Source organism: Pipra filicauda, unplaced genomic scaffold (genome assembly GCF_003945595.2).
Source record: "Pipra filicauda isolate LSUMZ 115617 unplaced genomic scaffold, ASM394559v2 scaffold247_size1415610_pilon, whole genome shotgun sequence".
NCBI lineage: Eukaryota > Metazoa > Chordata > Aves > Passeriformes > Pipridae > Pipra > Pipra filicauda.
The window spans coordinates 318,880-335,922 of NW_024104362.1; the positions used below are offsets into that span (position 1 = coordinate 318,880).

General features: G+C 40.8%; 1 protein-coding gene across 1 annotated transcript; it reads left to right on the forward strand.

The window, feature by feature from the left end:
- Positions 1–84: 84 nt before the first annotated feature.
- KICS2 (KICSTOR subunit 2) lies at positions 85–16,160 on the forward strand. Its single transcript, XM_027721192.2, has 3 exons — positions 85–363; positions 2,366–2,654; positions 7,375–16,160. The coding sequence occupies exons 1-3, from the start codon at positions 129–131 to the stop codon at positions 8,189–8,191; spliced, it is 1,341 nt and encodes a 446-aa protein (XP_027576993.1). The 5' UTR covers positions 85–128; the 3' UTR covers positions 8,192–16,160.
- Positions 16,161–17,043: the final 883 nt, after the last annotated feature.

The following is a 17,043-nucleotide window of genomic DNA, read 5'->3' on the forward strand; positions in this document are numbered from 1 at the left end:
CACGTGACCCCGACCCGTCCGCTGCCCGCCCCGCCTGTCACGTGCAGAGGGGCGGGCGCGAGCGCGGTCTCTCGCGCGCGCGGGCACCAGCCCCGGAAGTGGCGGCCGCTGCGGAGGCGCCGGGCGGGATGGGGGAGTCGATCCCGCTGGGTGCGCCCGTGCCGGTGGAACAGGCCGTGCTGGAGACCTTTTTCTCCCACCTGGGCATCTTCTCCTACGACAAGGCCAAGGACAACGTGGAGAAGGAGCGGGAGGCCAACAAGAGCGCGGGGTCCAGCTGGCTGGCGCTGCTGGCCGGGCTGGCGCACCTGGCGGCGGCCGAGAAGGCCTATCACAGCATGACCTTCCTGGGACAGAAGCTAGGTACCTTTCCGGGGGAGGAGGGACTGGCCCCGCCGTCTCAGGCTGTGGCGCTCTCTCCCCGCTCCGGGCCCGCCCGAGCCGGGGGCCTGCCCCGAGTGCGGCTCCGCGGGGGGAAGCGGGCGGTGTGAGGCCATGTCAGCCCGTGGGTACACAGAGCTGAGTACCTGAGCGACTTGAGGTCTGTGCCTCGGCCAGGTGCGTGCCTGTGCATCTGAAGGACAAGTGCTGGGTCAGCAAGTGTCCCTGGGCCCGGGGAGAAATCGGCTGTGCTGTTTGGGCTGCGGCTAAAGAATCAACAAGAGTGCATGCAGGTGCAGTGCAGGTGGCACGGTGGCTCCTGTGCCAATCGATGCAGCTCTTCGCTGGCCGGCTTCCCCTTCCCAAAATTTAGCTAGAGATATTTCTGTGCTGAGATTCTCTGGCTGAGATCTGGGCAAAGGTGAGCTCAGTGGGGTGACGAAAGGGTTAAAGCTGATGTTAGATCTGCGTATGTATGTGCAAGTACTTGGGGCTGGAGATAGCATCCTACAGACTCTGCAGGATCTCAAGAAGCTTTGGCCACAGTCTTGGCTGCTTCTTGCTTTCTTAGTGCATGAATAGAAAAATCGCAAACTGGCACAGGATGAGCTGTCATCATGTTTCCCTCTGGGCAAGGCTGCTTGTTTTCTCTTTGAACTGCAGACAAGCATGGAAAATGGATCAAGGGATATGGGTCTGATGTGTAACACAGTAAAGCATCAAGAAAATTCTGCTTTGGTGTTTAAGTGGTGACTTGGAACTATTTTATATATTTAAAGACAACACTGTCTATAAGACTGACTTTAAAAGTTAATTTGGTGCTTGCAGAAAGGATGAAATTGAGAACAGAAAGGACAAAGTTTTGTTTGTTTATATACTTCATGGACAACTACAATAGACGATTCTTCATCCTGCCCATGACATGAGGGCTACTCATGGCTTAGGAAGGGAGCTGTTTCACAATGATATCCAGTTCTCTGTCTTTCTGCCTCAAATTGCTAAGGTCACCTTTGAACATTATATATGTAAAATGGATCCACCCTTACAAAATTTATAAGCAGTTTCAACATGGAACCTAAATTTGGAATTTTTAGAAGTTCCACCAACCCAATCCCTGTGATCCTTGCTCTGCTGCAGCTGTTGAGTGCCACAGTGGCACATAAGTTCTTCTGTAAATAGAAAGTGTGAAATAAGGTTAGTACATTTGTGCAGTCTTTTGGTAGTGTCAAAGTTAAATATCCTTTCCTTTGACCCTCTACTTCAGTCTTTTTTTCTTTTTTAAATTTCTCATAGTGTTGAGCAGGTAGAAGGAAGCACAGACAACTTCTTCCCCCTTATCCCCCTCACCCCAGGTTTTAGTTACGGATTAACCTGCACTGTGGTCTCACTGAGATAAAGTGTGATTGTTTTCCCTTTGAATTTTGCTTTATATTAAGACCGTGTAGGGACTAGGAACGTTTGACTGGTAAACACAGATGTCACATGGTTCTGGCTTAAAGGTTGCTTTGCAAATTTGAGTGCTTTGTGATTGAAGAGGGGTTGCTAGGGGAATTCTCCCCAAAAGATCTAGAATTAATTAATTTGATGGAGGCTATTAAAGTTTGATCAGCCACATTATGATGACTTGATTCTTCTGATTCCCATAGATGACAGTATTTGCAGGTCACGTATCATAGTTTTCTGAAAAGTCACACCATAACTGAGGGAGTTGAAGTTTTACAGCAGTCATTGGCTGCTGAGATATAAACTGGACAAGAGTGGCTTGTGCGAAATTACATAAAGTGCTTCTGAGCATATGCTCTGTGTAATTCAGTGACAAAATAACATACTGAATTTTGTTTCTTGGTTAAAAGAAATACTGTGATCAAACAACACTTAGGAACAGCTAGAAGAGAACAAGCATGGTTATGTAGAATTTTCCAGTGTTGCTGTCTATCTTTGCTGTCCCTGAATTTTGGTAATACCTCCATATTTATCTGAACAGGTGGTCAGTCATTCTTCAGCCGAAAGGACTCCATCCGAACCATCTACACATCTCTGCATAATGAGCTGAAGAAGGTGGTGGCGACGGGTCACAATGCACTAGGAGGAACAGCTCCTCACTTGGAAGAGCTGCTTTCTCACCTGTCTGAACAGCTCTGTTTTTTTGTTCAGGCTCGGATGGAAATTGCTGACTTCTATGAAAAAATGTACACGCTCAGCACCCAAAAGTTCATTAACTCTGAGGAACTGGTAAACATTTTGGAATCCATCTTAAAGAAATACAGCTCAAGGTCAGTGCTTGTTTGCTGGCAGTACATACTCAGACACGTGGTCTGTAACAACTGATGTTGAAGTTCAAAGCAAGCCTAAAGACTCTGCTGTCCTTTGACTGCTGAGCAGCACGGCTTCTTCACGAATGCATAAGTCTGTGTTGGCCAGCAGCATCATGTTTCAAAATATGAGTCCTCCAAAGAAGAAAAATAACAAAAGGAGAGTGTTTCTGCTCATGGTGTTCTAGGACCCTTCCTCCCTATTCCTTAATACTCAGCATATTTGTTTTCAGCAGAGAGGATGAGTGATTTTCGTTATATATAAGGTGCAAGGCTTCTTGCGCTTTTTCTTTGGGAGGGGAGAGGAAACAAGTCTTAGTTCTATATGGACTTCAGTAAAAGTGACATATAAATAAAACAAGATACTTGTGTGACAGTTTTACTTTTTAGGCTAGAATATATGTCTGCTTAATTCTAAAAGCTGCACCATAGCTGTCTGGCCTACCTGGAAGGGTTTTATGGTGCTCTGTTAACCACTTCTCTTGAGAGGTCTTGGAGCCAGGAGAAGAAGCACCTCTGAGCCTTCAGTCCCATTATTGTGTGTTGAAGTTAAGATCTAATAGTTCCTGTTAAAAGAATCCCAGAATGTTTCTAAATGATGCTGGGGTGGGTATTGCACATCTGACATATGTGAGCCTTGAAAGTGATGGCAGTTTAAAAACGAGAGAATTTTTGAATGCTTGTCAACACACTCAAATTCTACCTCTTTATTTTAAACCAAAGCAAATCTTCATGAGTGAAATAGTGTCTAAGATGTTTGGGGAGAATATTCTTAGGTCTTACTTTTTTCAGTTATGATTTTTAAAGGGTTCACCTAGGAAAAATCAAAATAATTCAGTGCCGCTTTCTGATATTCCAAATTTAAACACTGCAGGTGACTTCCTTATTTTTTAGGAATAACCTTAGCAAATTGCTACATAATTTTGCAATCTGAAAATCAAAACTACTTTAATATGATCTTACTAGTGATGTTTTGGAGTTCTTGGCTTGTGAACCCTTACAATGGGTCAGGGCCGTTAGCCCAATAAAAAGCTGAAACTTATATATGATTTCCTTGGTGTGATAAACATTAAGGAGGAAAGGGAAGTACGTTTGGGGGGGCTTTTTTGAAAAGTTGATTTATGTTGTACACGAACCATTGCCATCTGTTCTGAGCATGTGCTGAATCAACAGCACTGTTAAAAATCTGAAAACCAAAACTCATACTTTGATGAATTGATTGGAGATTGCTGCATACAAAATGTTTTACTATCCTATTTAAATAAATTTCACCTCTGTACTTCTAAGGCATTGTTATATATTATATAATGTGTTTATATAACATACATTATATAATTATATGTATAATAACATCTTAAAAGAAAATAAGTAGTGTCTCCCTGGGAAAAATGCTGATGTTTTTGCTTTGAGTTAATGAGCAATTCTAAGATGGAGACAATATAAGATGCTGTTAGAGCTGATTCAGTAGCTGCAGTGTGGTCCTCCCCAGTCACATAGTGAATATTTCTGAAAAAAAGTGGGCATAATGATATCTTCCTTTTGTCCTTTCTTTCAGTTTCTTCATATGTCAGATCAATTTCTGGGAGCTGTTATGTTGATGTGTACTGGCTGGAAGGCATTTCTGATTTACAGTCTCTTGATCCACTCAGACGAAAGGTCAAATAAACTCATCCTTACCCAGTCTCTTTCCTCTGTCAGTATATTCCTCAGTTGTCGTTGAGGATGTGTGCCATTATTTCAGTCAGCTATGCTAAGGCCAGACAGGGCATGTGTTTTCTAGATAAGTTCTGGCCTTGGTTTCTTTCCTTTACATGCGAAAATAGCTGTTCAGATGGTGTAGATGGTGTAGAAATGCTTGCTGGTAAAGGAACAGTTGAATTAATTTACTGTTAATAAGTCATATTGTCTGTATCTGAAAAATCATTAGTTATTAAGTAGTTTAAAGCTATTTTGTTACTTTTTTTTTGTTACTACTTATTGCTGACTTGTACACAGCCAATACTAGACATTTTCCTCTCCATTTCTCTTTAGAATACAACTGGAGAAGTAACTTTTTGTGAAATTTTTAACTGTTGGTTTTGGGTGGGATCTTAACTGAAATAATCAAAACAGCATCAGGAACAGGTTCCTTTAAAAGCTTAGTATAAAATGAATAAGTAACTAGAAAACCTATTTGGATGTAATAATTTTTAAGTGTTGAATGTTCCTCATCCAGTCAGCATTTTGTAAATACATGTGTGAATGTGTGGTATATGGATGGAAATAGAAAGAAAAGTGTGGCTTCTTCATAGTCTGCAAAACAAAACTCTTCTATCCCTCCACTTCCAAGAATGATTGGGGGGGGAATTTTCCAATGTCTTTGTAAGTTTTTAGCACTTTGGCTTATTAAAATATCATAAAAACATGTCTGTTTTGCATGATACTGAGCTCAGATGCTTCTCTGTTACAAAACTCAATTATATATCAGCAGATATATTTAGTAGATAACTTGTTAGCTTACTCTGCAACCCTATTAGCATACTCTGCAAGCTTCCCAGCTGTGGCTGAGGTGTGTATTTTTGGATTAAAACAGTTTAGCAAATCCCGCTGTGCAGTGAAACATTAAGAAAGCCATGAAGCAAAGTAGAAGTGGGAAGCTGTACATCATACTGTTAATGCAGGAGACTTTAGCAGTACTGAGTTTAGATTTTTAAACTGCTTTTAAGATTGAAGAATAACCTTCTTGGTCTGACTGCAAGTGTGTTGAAACCACTGTGCTGTAATAGGGACTGTCTGGAACAAATAATCTTGTATAATGCTTTTTTACACTCTTGTAATACACAGCAACAAAACTGGTTTGTTTGGTGAATACCAAAACCATTGGAGATCTTCAGTGTTGACTGTTAGCAGAATATTATTTTTGATTGACTCTTGTTCAGTTTCTCAAAGAAATGTAAGTGTGCTCTGGACTTCTCAGAGTGGCCAGTAAGCACTTATCTGTGCTATAGCAGGTTGAACTGGCAGTTGCTGATGTGTACTGTGTTCAGAAGGTGGCTGGTCACCCAGCCTGACCTGTTTGCACAACGTGGTGCATCAGGTTTATGATATTCATATTTCATTTTCTTCAAATAAATTTGGACTTGCGTCTTAATAACAAATCCTTTCAAGACTCAAATTGTGGCTTTCAAAAAATGAGCTGCTTAGAAATAGTGACAGAATTGTCAGACAGTTTTCACAAGCCTAAGAATTAATGTTTTGACAAGAACCCGATAGAAAGTCAAATTAAAAATAATGAAGGGAGAGGGGAAGAAAAGCATGCAATTTTCGTTCTCTCTTCTGCTCCATAACAAAATGAAGTGTTTTGGTTTTGAGCCAGCTATGTCCAAAATGGGTTGTATGTATTGTGTCCCGAAAGCTGAAGGGAATAATGGCATTGCTTTAGCTTTGTCTGAAGATCAGCTGTTAAAAGTTGAAAAAAATCAGTATGAACTTCTTTGTTTTAAACCAATAACAAGACCCAAGATATTTTTCTGAAGTGAGAGGATAAATCTGTCTTTACTTAAATGGAAACCTCATCAAGTCTTATCTTTGAACTATTGGTTGTTCTTTGTTGAAGACCTCTTAAAGAGTCCTAAATGCTAAAGAGGGAACACATTTACTAAAAAGACCACTTCTGTCTTTGCTGAAGGCTCATTCCTTCAAAGTTGCATATTTTACATTACAGGTTTTCCATTTCAATTAAGAATGTTATTATCAATAATTTTATAAGTTCACAAGTAATGTAAGTATCATGGGAAGAGAGGTAGGCTGTATCTGTTTTCTTTTCCTCCTGATACTTAGAAAAAATAAAATGAGAAGAGAAAGCTGTAGAATGGATTTTTAAAATTCTATTTCATCGAGATTTGTTCTAATAGCAGGATTGCTCTTGTGAATAAGATGTGCATTGAGGTGTTGATTTTGTTTGGTTTTTTAACATCTTTTAAATTGAGAGCTGATTTTTGACCCGAGTTTTTAGTAAGATAAATTGGTTGTTTCACCATCTTCATTGTGATATGATAAAATCCTGCCAAATGTTTTTTCCACTCATTGCTTTTAGTACACCAAGGTTTGAAGTTTGAGATTTGGTTAATTGGTAAATACAGTTAATTATGGTTCCATTGACTAATTTTCTGTTACAATTTTAGTGTGACTTTAACCAAAAAAAAAAAAAAAGAAAAGAAAAGCTCAACTTGGCTTCCTCATAGCTTTCCTGTACACAGGAAACAGATTTATAACATAATCCCCTTGATTTAACTTAACGTCTTACTGCTATTCCAGAACTATCGAGACGTATTTTCTTGCAAGAAGGGATTTAAAATTGGAACAAGACCACCTGGATTTAAAGAGAAATGGTGTTATAGTAGTTAATGGATCAAGATAAACAGTGATTGTTCTTGAACTGATGAAATATAACTCCCTTGCTTTGATAGAGAAGTGTCTGATGGCTGTTTTTTGTCAAATGTGAAGTGCTGTTTGTTCATGAAAATATTTACCCTAATTATGTAAAAAGAACTTTTTAAAAAATTAACAATATTGTTGTTTAGTTTATACTTTGTTCTGCTTTCATATTTTATCTTCTGTCTGTTAACTGGCAAATGCTATCTGATTATTTCATTGTTGTGTACAGCAGTTCTCATGTCTTGACTAAAATTATGTTTTCTAGATTTCATCATCCAATCCTCAGTCCTCTTGAAAGCAGTTTCCAGCTGGAAGTAGATGTGCTTGCTCATCTCCTAAAGGCTCAGACTCAGATCTCAGAGTGGAAGTTCCTTCCATCCCTGGTCAACTTGCACAGTGCTCACACAAAACTACAGACGTGGGGTCAAATTTTTGAGAAACAACGAGAGACCAAGAAGCACCTGTTTGGAGGGCAGTCTCAGAAGGCTGTACAACCTCCGCACCTCTTCCTCTGGCTGATGAAGCTCAAAAACATTCTCCTTGCCAAGTTTAGCTTTTACTTTCATGAGGCCCTTAGTCGACAGACAACAGCATCTGAAATGAAAACTTTGACTGCTAAAACAAATCCTGATTACTTTGGGAAAATTTCCAGCTTCATCCGGAAGTATGATGCCGTCAATGTTTCCTTAATTTTTGACAATCGTGGATCAGAGAGTTTCCAGGGACATGGTTATCACCATCCCCATTCATACAGGGAAGCCCCCAAAGGAGTGGATCAGTACCCTGCGGTGGTGTCTCTGCCCAGTGACAGGCCTGTTATGCACTGGCCCAACGTGATCATGATTATGACTGATAGAACCTCTGACCTCAACAGCTTGGAGAAGGTTGTTCACTTCTATGATGACAAAGTCCAAAGCACGTACTTTCTGACGCGCCCTGAACCTCACTTTACCATTGTAGTTATTTTTGAATCCAAGAAGTCAGAAAGGGACTATCATTTTATTTCTTTTCTCAATGAAATTTCACATTCCCTTAAGAACTCCAAAGCTTTTGCGAGCTTGAAGCCTGGATCCAAAGGGTGAAATACAGACTGTTTATAAGTTGTCAAGGCAGTATGTCAGCCTTGAGGGAGCTGTAGCTTTCAAGAGTTACATAAATTTATGATTCTCAGAGTCTAATTGAAAAGGAACTTTTTTTTTAATGTTATAAGTTCCTTTCTTTTAAGCTAGCAGACACTTGAAAAGTATTTTTGGGCAGTACTCAGTGGGGCAATTTAATTGTGGGGTGCTAAATAGCCACAGTGGGATTTTTTTGGTGTGGTTTTCAGTATTCAGTATGATTTATTTTTTCAGTCCAACAATTTTGTTGCCTGTATCAGAAAGGAGTATATGCACTTTATCTTAGTCTGATCACTGACTGTCTTCTACAGAGTTTATTGAAAATGTCGTAAGGATGTATCTTTTCAGAAAACAGCATTGCCTGAGAGGAATGATTTCTGGGAACTAAATGCTGATGCAAGGGAATATTAGAAAAAGTGAACCTGCAAGGATACATTTTAAATAAAAATATGAGAATCAGGAAAAGCACTATTGTTAGTTATAATTTAGTTTTCAAAGGGTTTAAAATGATAATTGAGGTCTCTGACACTCTCTGTTAAGCACCAGTCTCAGTTATAAATGCCCTGTGTCACAAAACTTGGTCATTGCTCCAGAACCTGGACTGGGGCAAGAAAAACGGCAGCATGGGCTGGAAGGCCAGTATTCACCGGAGTGCTGTGACAGTGTGGGTACAGGAATAGTCTTGGCTCAGACTAACTGAAGGAGACAAGCTGAAGTTGCACAGGTGTTCTAGAAGGAACAACTCCACGGAAAAAGCAGCAAAGCTGTTTTCAAATTGTGCTTTTGTCTGGCTAACTTAAAAGAGAAGCAAAGAAAGGCAGTAGGAAATGCCCTTTGTAAATGATTTATTTTCTAGTTTGCTGTTCATCTCAACCTGGATTTGTTTTCAGATTTTTATAAATGCATAGTTTTTTCAATCTGTTCAGTTTTAAATAATTTAATAATTAAGCCAAAACACTGGGGATTTGGATTTAAATATATAGCCTATGCAGTGTGTTTACCTCATTCTAAAATGTCTCTTTCACCACTTCTAGACTGCAAGTTTGGAAAAAGTATATTTTCTAGTTACCCCAAAAGTGCTTTAATTTGGAAATCAGTATTTCCAAATACAATAAAAGGGTCAATTTGGCTGTACCTGTAGCCTTACATTGCAGGGTTCTAACTGTTAGCTATGCAGTTGTGCACATGCTTTTATGGGAATTCAGGAGCACTTATATACATATATAAGTGTAGTAAAATTAAGTCAGTAGTTGACATTTGGTAAAGTGTAACATCAGGTTTAATTTAAAAGGGAGCTTAGGTCAAAATGTTGGTTTCTGTTAAGACTGAAATATGAAAGGTACCATTGCAAACGTGTCTTTTAATGATTCCCTTTCTCTCCCACTTAAAGTTCTGGTAACTTGTCTTGCCTGGCTGCAAGTGCTGATTTTTTAACAATCATATAAGCACATTCTGTTCTCAAAATGCAAGCTCTGACTTGCCACTTTGTGCCAAATGGAGCCTTCTGTGCTTTGCTATAACTGTTGTGAATATCTGTGCTATTGCCTTTCACCTGAAGTCTCGGTCTGACTTCAGCATCACTCTCAAAAGCTCAGTCTGCTCTTTGTTGCTGGAAAATAACCAGAGTTGCAAATATACCAGAAACTGGAGGGTACCTGTTTGTGATAGCATTACACTTTGCAGCTTGAATTGCTCTTAACAGGACAAAGTTGCAAATGACAGTATTGAGAGAGTTTGAGTGCTTCCCTCTGTGGGACAGTGACCTTGTAATAACATTGTAATTTTGACTTCCTCAGCCTGAGTAACAAGAATCTGTTGCTAAAACTGATTCCCAGTCTTCAGCAGTGTAATAAAGTGTTGTACAAAGTCTGTCTGCCTGTACAATATTTCCCTGTCATACTAACTATCTATAGAAAAGAGGAAAGAAAACAGGAAAGAGACTGTGCATGGTACAGGCACCTTCTTGTTCATTTCTGAGCTGCTGGGGATGAGTTGGAAGAAGTGAAGGAGAAATCTGGTGCCCTTTGGAGCAGCTTTTACCGGTTGTTGAAATGGCTAGAGGCTGTTCCCAATGGTTTTTATGGGGAGAGGAAAAGGAGGTGACTGTTCAGCAGACCTGGTAGTTCAGTTCCCATGCTCCTGCCACTGTGTTTGGCAAGTGGTGTCTCAGAATAGGGAAGGGATGTTAGGTGATGTTTCTGTGCAGGAGGAGGTGAGACCTGCTTTGCCTCTTATCAATTCTAAGGTGGTTTGCTGCAGTTTTCTTCACAGAATCTTGGAGAAGCAGCCAGAGGGGCCTTCTGACTCATGGGTAAGAAGTTCTGAATATTTTGGTTGATGAAGAAGCAAAGGGAGCCATAACCATTACCCTCATGGTGTGGGAAGGGAGGGAATGGGAGAGATGTGCAGGCAGTGGAGAGAATTGGGTGCTGGAGAAACTTTTGTGGAGCTATCTGTGTTTCAGAGTCCTGTCCCTGATACTCTCCTTGTTAAGATCTCAGCCTTAAATTAATACAAGATGGGAAGCAGAAAATTGAGACTGTAGGAAGTAGCTTGGATGACAACAGGTGAAGCTGAAGAGAGGTGACGCTAGAGTCAGTATCAAATAGTTTTGCAGAGTTGAGGTGTGCTATACCAAAAACTGTGTGTGCGGTGTGAGTGTGTGTGATGAATGAATATAGATTTGTTAAACCCATGAAAAATTCTGGCACAGTTCTTATTTCTTGCTTTGAGGAGTTTGTTTTAAATTACAGATAAGGTAGTTGGGAGTCTGAGTTGGGTTCAAACTGAAAGAGGGAAATTTAGGTTAGGTATATGGAAGAAATTCTTTGCTGTGAGGGTGGTGAGGCACTGGAACGGGTTGTCTAGAGAAGTTATGGACGCCATACTTGAACTGGTGTTCAAGGTCAGGTTGGATGGAGGTTTTAGCAACCTAGTCTAGTTCAAGGTGTCCCTGCTCATGGCAAAGGGGTTGGAACTAGATGATCTTGAAGGTCCCTTCCAATCCAAACCATTCTATGATTCTATATCGATGATGTAAAATTGGCTAGACCAGTAATGAAAACCTGCGTAATTAAGTAAGGAGGAGAAAATGTCTGTGGAGTAAGTAAAGGAACCAGAAACTCAGTAACTGGAAAAAAAAATATATTCGTTACTAACTTCAGTACTGGAAAGATTGATCAGTCTCTTTACTGTAAGAACTGGAAAACAAATACACTTTTGCTGAGCTGGGTGATATCCTGTCTGGCAGCTTTTCCTCTGCACCAGTGTAGCTAAGCAAGATTAAATGTACTAATGTGCTTTAAAAGTCTTGTATAAATTACTACTTCAAGTGCAAGATATAAAGATGTTTGTGATGGTGTACTGAAAGCCATCACTTCCAGACATATTTAAACATTTTTAAAACAGGTACTGAGATTTGATATTCCAAGTGCCACTCAGATTGCTTATAATAGCAGTGTGGAAGCTTATCTTGCAGTAAATTGCATGTACCTCATCACTTACTTCAGTCCATGAGGATTTTGGCAGAATATTTAATTTAGTAACCTTTTGCCTGCAGTGTGATTTTTGACAGCAAATGTATTCTAAGAACTCCTAGGTGTTTTATATTTATGTCTTGTAAGCTGTTTTCTTCAACATGTGGTGTTCAGTTTTTTTTCTTAAATAAAATATCTTTCCTTTTCTCCTGCCTTTGCATGAGGAGAGTGCAGGGAATGGAAACTATTAATATATTTTGCATCGTGCTGCAAAGGACCGCAACATATGCATAATATTCAGATTTTAATGATCTAAAAGTAATGTAAGTTCCTGGTACCTATTTGAATACTAACACTTATTGTTTATCTAATTGACTTTAAAAAAAAAAAAGTCTGCACTATAACTGGAAGCAATTTTATGGCACTCACACAATTAATTATTGCTCTGACCTGCTCTTCATATACGAACCTTTTGAAACACTTGTGATCATTCTAGTGGTAGTTCTTTGATATCATTTATCTGAGGATTCCTTGTGTAGGTCAGTCTGCTGCTGCCTTTTACTGCACTGGGTCCTGATCTTCTCATAACCAAGCTTTGCTTAAGAAAATCAGCAGTGTGCTGTACTTCATTCCTCAAGTCAATGTAGGCCCAGTGCCTACAACCCCTCCTCTTGCAGTAAGCACAGCTTGGCTCGTCCTGGGCTTGTGGTCAGCTTTGTGGTTGCTTCCAGAAGTGCTGGTACTAAGCTTAGTTGGCTGGAAAATTTGGTGTTTCTGCCCTGTTTTCTCCATTAGTCCTGTTTTCAGACTCTGAAAGATGTAAGCCAGCCCTGCCAAGGTGGATGCAGCTGAGGCCAAGCACTGTTTATTTGCTGGGGCTCTGCCTGAGCCTCAAGAACGGTAGGTCAGTGTCCTGCCTGCTGGGGACAGCTGTTGTGTGGCTCAGCAGGGATGGCCTTCGGGCTGCGATTGTGCAAAGGCAGGAGCCGTTATGGGAAGAGCAGGAGAGGCTCTGGAAATGAGAATGCTGACAAAGGACAGCAACAGCATAATGCTTTGCAGAGCAGGCAGAAAATACAGAAGTCAAATGTAAGATGGAATTGGACTTTGATTTCCTGTTAGCAAAGGACTGATTTAAAGATTAAGTCTCCGTTGGAGGATAAAGGTATCAGATTTTTGCCATGAAACTGCTTTAGGTATTCAATCATTTTCCTCCAGGAACTGCCTCTTTCCCTCTCTTGTGCATGAACGCATTCAACGTATTGCCTGACTTATTTTGCAGTTGTTATGGGGCTTTTCTGGGAGAGTTTGCAGGCCTGAGTTCAGTTCTCTCCTAACTTTCAACATGGCGTTGCAACTGCTGGGTTTGTGGTTGGGTAACAAAGTTCTCTACCTTGCAGCTGGGACCTGGCTGTGCCCTGGCCTCACGTAGCAGCATGAGAATAGCAAAATGAGGGAGGAGACAAGTCACTACAAGATGGGCTGGAGCGGGTGACAGCTCTGGGACAGACAGGCAGGGAGAAAACAGATGCTGAAGGACTGCATTGCAGATGGACTGTGAGCAGAAGGTTTTTGTTGGCCCCTCTGTGTTGTGGCCTAATTTCACAGAAATCCATATAGATTTTATGTCCTGAAAAAGCTATGCTAGACCCCGCCTGCAGTTGCAGCTGCTTGTTTTATGTGACTTCTTTGAAATAACTATACTGTTTCCAGGATGGTGGTGTTTAATCTTTAGGTACCAACAATCTTGGCAAAGCAGCTATTTTTGGGCAGGTGATTAAGGCAGCCTTTGTGGTATCCCATTGTTAGATGGGATATGCTGCTACTGTGCTATAAGTGAACATCTGAAGCTTCAGAGCAATGCAATGTTGTGCTTTATTTGTGCAGGTCACTGCTGATAAGATAGAATATGTAGTGGCACTAAGCTTTTGTCTCTGTGGTGTATGCTTCATTTGCTACAAAGGTACTGAGAGGTTTTTTAGTGTGTAAAAGTTGAATTGTTCAGATCAGAGCCAAAAAGAGCCAGCATCACCATGATCCTGTACTGGGATGCACAACATGGAACCAAGAATTGTAAATTTCCTGGGGAAAGGATGACGTGATCTTGAGCAAAATGAGGGCCAGCAAGAGATGCTAAGGGAGGCTGGAGGTGTCTAATTCCCAGCCTTTGATTTTGTCTTGGAGTTAGTCCTCTCTGAGAACACAAGCAGAGGGCATTGTCTCCTGTAGTACAGAATGGCCTGATGGTCTCTTAAGCATTTACTTCAACCAAGTTCAATGTTGTCTTTCACCAGAGGATTCCAAGTCAACCTCTTCACTTTTCTGTGTGGTTGTGCAGATGTTCAGCAGAGTCTCCAGGTATTTCCGCTACTTTCTCAGGTGAGGAGCAAACTTCCTCTCCCTGGATCATTCTCTTGGCAAATGGGGGATGAGAGGTTAAATTGTCTGAAGAGGAGAAACTCATCTGCTTTGTGGGTGGGTGCAGTCATCACTGTGTGAACAGTGAACAGTAGCAAAAGGACCACCCTGCTTTCAGGAGGATCGAGGGTAGTGACTGCAGCCTGGAGTTGCACATCCTCCCAGTGTGATTGAGTCTGGTTCTTCAGGGACTGGTAGTGATGCTTCCCCAAGGACTGCCTGTGACTGCCTGAGACCTCCATATCACCTAGAGGTAAAACTCCAGGAATGTACAAGGCTTAAAGAATGAAAACTTGGGTTATGGTACCATGCGTTTAATGTGAGGGATCAACATTAGACTTGTAGTGGGAGAGCTGAGGCTGCTTTTGCCTCCAGCAGTACAGCTGGCTCGTGTCCCCACTCCGAGAGATGCCAGCTCTTATCAGAGGGAATGGGGTGGGGGATTGGGAGTACTAACAGGTTTAGCCTTCTGTGTTTAATCTGATGATGCAAAGCTGTCCAAACTGTTTAAAAAAGTTGGTGGATTAATTCCCATTCTAGGTGTAGAGCTTGCCTCTGAGTAAAGTGCCTGGAGCTCTGCTGAAGGCAAGATGTGTAAGCTGAATAAAAGCTATCTTTCCCTTTTCTTCATGCATCCCTGTCCAGAGAGAGAAAGAGCAAATTACTTTGAACTGTCATTGGATAATAGCTTTTTGGAAAAAACCTGATCCTCATTTATCGTTACAGAAGCAAGGACTTACTGCAATGAATCAAGTTTTCACCCCACCCTCCTAAGAAATTTATCTACAATTTCACCTGCAAATTCAATACAGTGGGATGTAGCTGATGAGCTATCTCCACAGTGAAGTTATACTCTGCACTCAGGCTGGCTTTGCTTGGAGGACTCCAAAATTTTGTACACTGAGTTTTCCCAATACAGCAGTTGCCTCAGGCTGGCTGACCTGCTGACTGTACCTCACGGTGAGAAAAGTGGGAGGCAAATTTCCAAAGCTGTGCATTACTCACTCTCAGGTATAAAAATAGATGAGTATAAATCTTGGTCCAGCCTAGTGGGATTTGTGGCACTATCTAATTTTTCTTGGTGTCCCTGTAGACTGAAATACCCCTTAGACGTAAGGCTCTCAATATCTAAATATGCTGTGGATGCCTCAGGCTCATCTGTACTTGGGAATGATTTGTTAAAACAATGGCTGCTACATTAGGAATGGTTCATTTTAGTTGTTTCTGACTGAAATTATAGGGGAATGGTGAAAAAAATCCCACCACCACCTTACTCTTGAGTTTGTAGTATGTCCAAGAAGGAGGTGCAAGTTCAGAGACAGAATAATCACAAGCTCTTGCCATATCTACCTTTAAAGCTGTCAACCAAAGTATCTTCAGGGGGCTGATAATAATATATTGAAAGTGTAAGGCTCATGCTTCAGAGTATAATTTGCTCATCAAGCACTGAGGGACTCATCTGTCTGGAAGGTTATTCTGCAACTGTGCATTAAAGGGACTTTATTGTTTTATGCTTTTCATGTTAGCATTTTCTTAAGCACTTACAAAAATAAGGTATGCTTGAAAAGAGCCAGATACAGCTTTTTCAAAAGCTGCGAGTTTCACAGACTGCAGAGTGTGGGCACTTAATTCAGCGCAGGTAAACAAATTCCTATTTGCAATTTTTGTGCCATTTCTTAATGCATATGATCAATATGTTAAATTACATTTTTGCCTCAGTAAAGCCAGACAACTGCCACTAGAGGGTAGTGTTAATACAGAAAGAAAAAAGTAATTTGTAATCTCTTTCCAGAATAAAATTATACTCTCCTATGCATGTATAAATATGAGATAGATTTTACTGCTCTAGTCAGATTTGTTTGAATCTTTTTGTCTTTCTTCCCCATAGAGTGATTTATGTAGTTCTGTTTCAGCTGTAAACAGCAATAGCGGGTATCTCGTTTCATACCTTAATGTATATATGAATACTAAAATGATGTTGTTTCCTCTTCTTTGTGAGAAACTTTTCTATTGAATTACAAAGAAAAAGCTATAAAAGAGCTTTTGTGATTTTTTTGTGATTTTTGAAAACTGCCCTTCATTTAAAATTGAATTTCATTTTAGAAAAGAGGGAGTGTTTTTTTTTCCTTCCTTGCCTTTTTCTTCCTAAACAGTGGGAGAACTACATAATTATTGTTTACCAAGGCAGGGCAGTATGACCTGTTAAAGGCCACGTAGGGAGCATCAAGCTAGGGTTTAAGCCTAATGCAAAGTAATAGGATTTTGATAGTCTAATGTGGGCAGAGCTACTGTGGTATATAATTATATATATATACATATGGTATAACAGTGTGTGTTTGTATATATATATATACACATATATATATGTATGTGTGTGTATATATATATATGTATATGTATGGTATCACCATATATGTCTGATATGTGGTTATACTGTACTAGCCCAAGTGGGGTTATACCACACCAACCCTGAGCATTAGAGGCTGAGGTGCAGGGATGGGGCAGTGCAAGGAATGGGTGGCTCAGACCCTGGGGCCAATGTTGTGCTGCTTTGGGTCATCATAAAACCATAGAACGGTTTGTGTTGGAAGGGACCTTAAAGATAATCTAGTTCGAACCCCCTGCCGTGGGCAGAAACATCTTCCACCTTTCACAGGCCCCACAAGATACTGCTGGATGTGCTTGGGCATGAGGGCTGTGGGCAGGTGCCTGTGCCACTCACTGCTTCCCTTTGGCATGGAGATGGGGAGTTTTGCCAGTGCTAACTACAACCTGTATAAACCCCAAGGAGAACCTGCAGGAGGCAGAGGAGGGGTGTGAGAAATGAAGGGAAAGTGGAGGGGACACAAGGGTCAAAGAAGGAGCAGCCAACAGGGACCTTGTCTTCTCCCATCTGTTCTCCAAGAGAGGCACTTTCAGCAT